At 31.7% G+C, this 423-nt stretch overlaps 1 protein-coding gene across 1 annotated transcript in view; it reads left to right on the forward strand.

Annotated features, from left to right (window-relative positions):
- Positions 1 to 118: 118 nt before the first annotated feature.
- LOC108690106 (BTB/POZ domain-containing protein 6-B) overlaps positions 119 to 423 on the forward strand; it is a gene marked incomplete at its 5' end in the record, with an annotated part of 3,435 nt that continues 3,130 nt past the window's right edge. The window contains one exon of the mRNA XM_018197231.1: positions 119 to 291. Coding sequence (XP_018052720.1) covers positions 119 to 291 — 173 coding nt within the window. The remainder of the gene's footprint in view (positions 292 to 423) is intronic.

Consider the following 423-nt stretch of genomic DNA (forward strand, 5'->3'; position numbering starts at 1 on the left):
TAATATATAAAAAACTTTAGTACTTGCTAACATGAAATTTATTTGGAATTACATACTATCATACATACTATCATTCATATACAAATACGCTGTAATAATAATTGTAACAAATTATTAGGCTGGATTACCCGGCGATTCGTGGATATATTCCGTCGAGAGGGAACGATTGGCCAGAAGGTCAGAATGGTGTCGGGCAATGCTTACTGGTTCGTTCGCTCCTCCATTGACAGATTCGCCACCGTTATTGCGATTGGAATATGTTGACAAGCGAGCATTTGATCACTTTCTCAAGTAAGTATTAATGTTTCAAAAGTACAATTCTCTTCTTATTAAAAGAAAATAATCTTTAAAAATACGGAAACCGAAAGATATATCAGATAAAATTTTTCATATAAGAATTTACATATTTAAATATACAGTTTA

This window comes from Atta colombica, unplaced genomic scaffold (genome assembly GCF_001594045.1).
Source record: "Atta colombica isolate Treedump-2 unplaced genomic scaffold, Acol1.0 scaffold295, whole genome shotgun sequence".
Taxonomy (NCBI): Eukaryota; Metazoa; Arthropoda; class Insecta; order Hymenoptera; family Formicidae; genus Atta; species Atta colombica.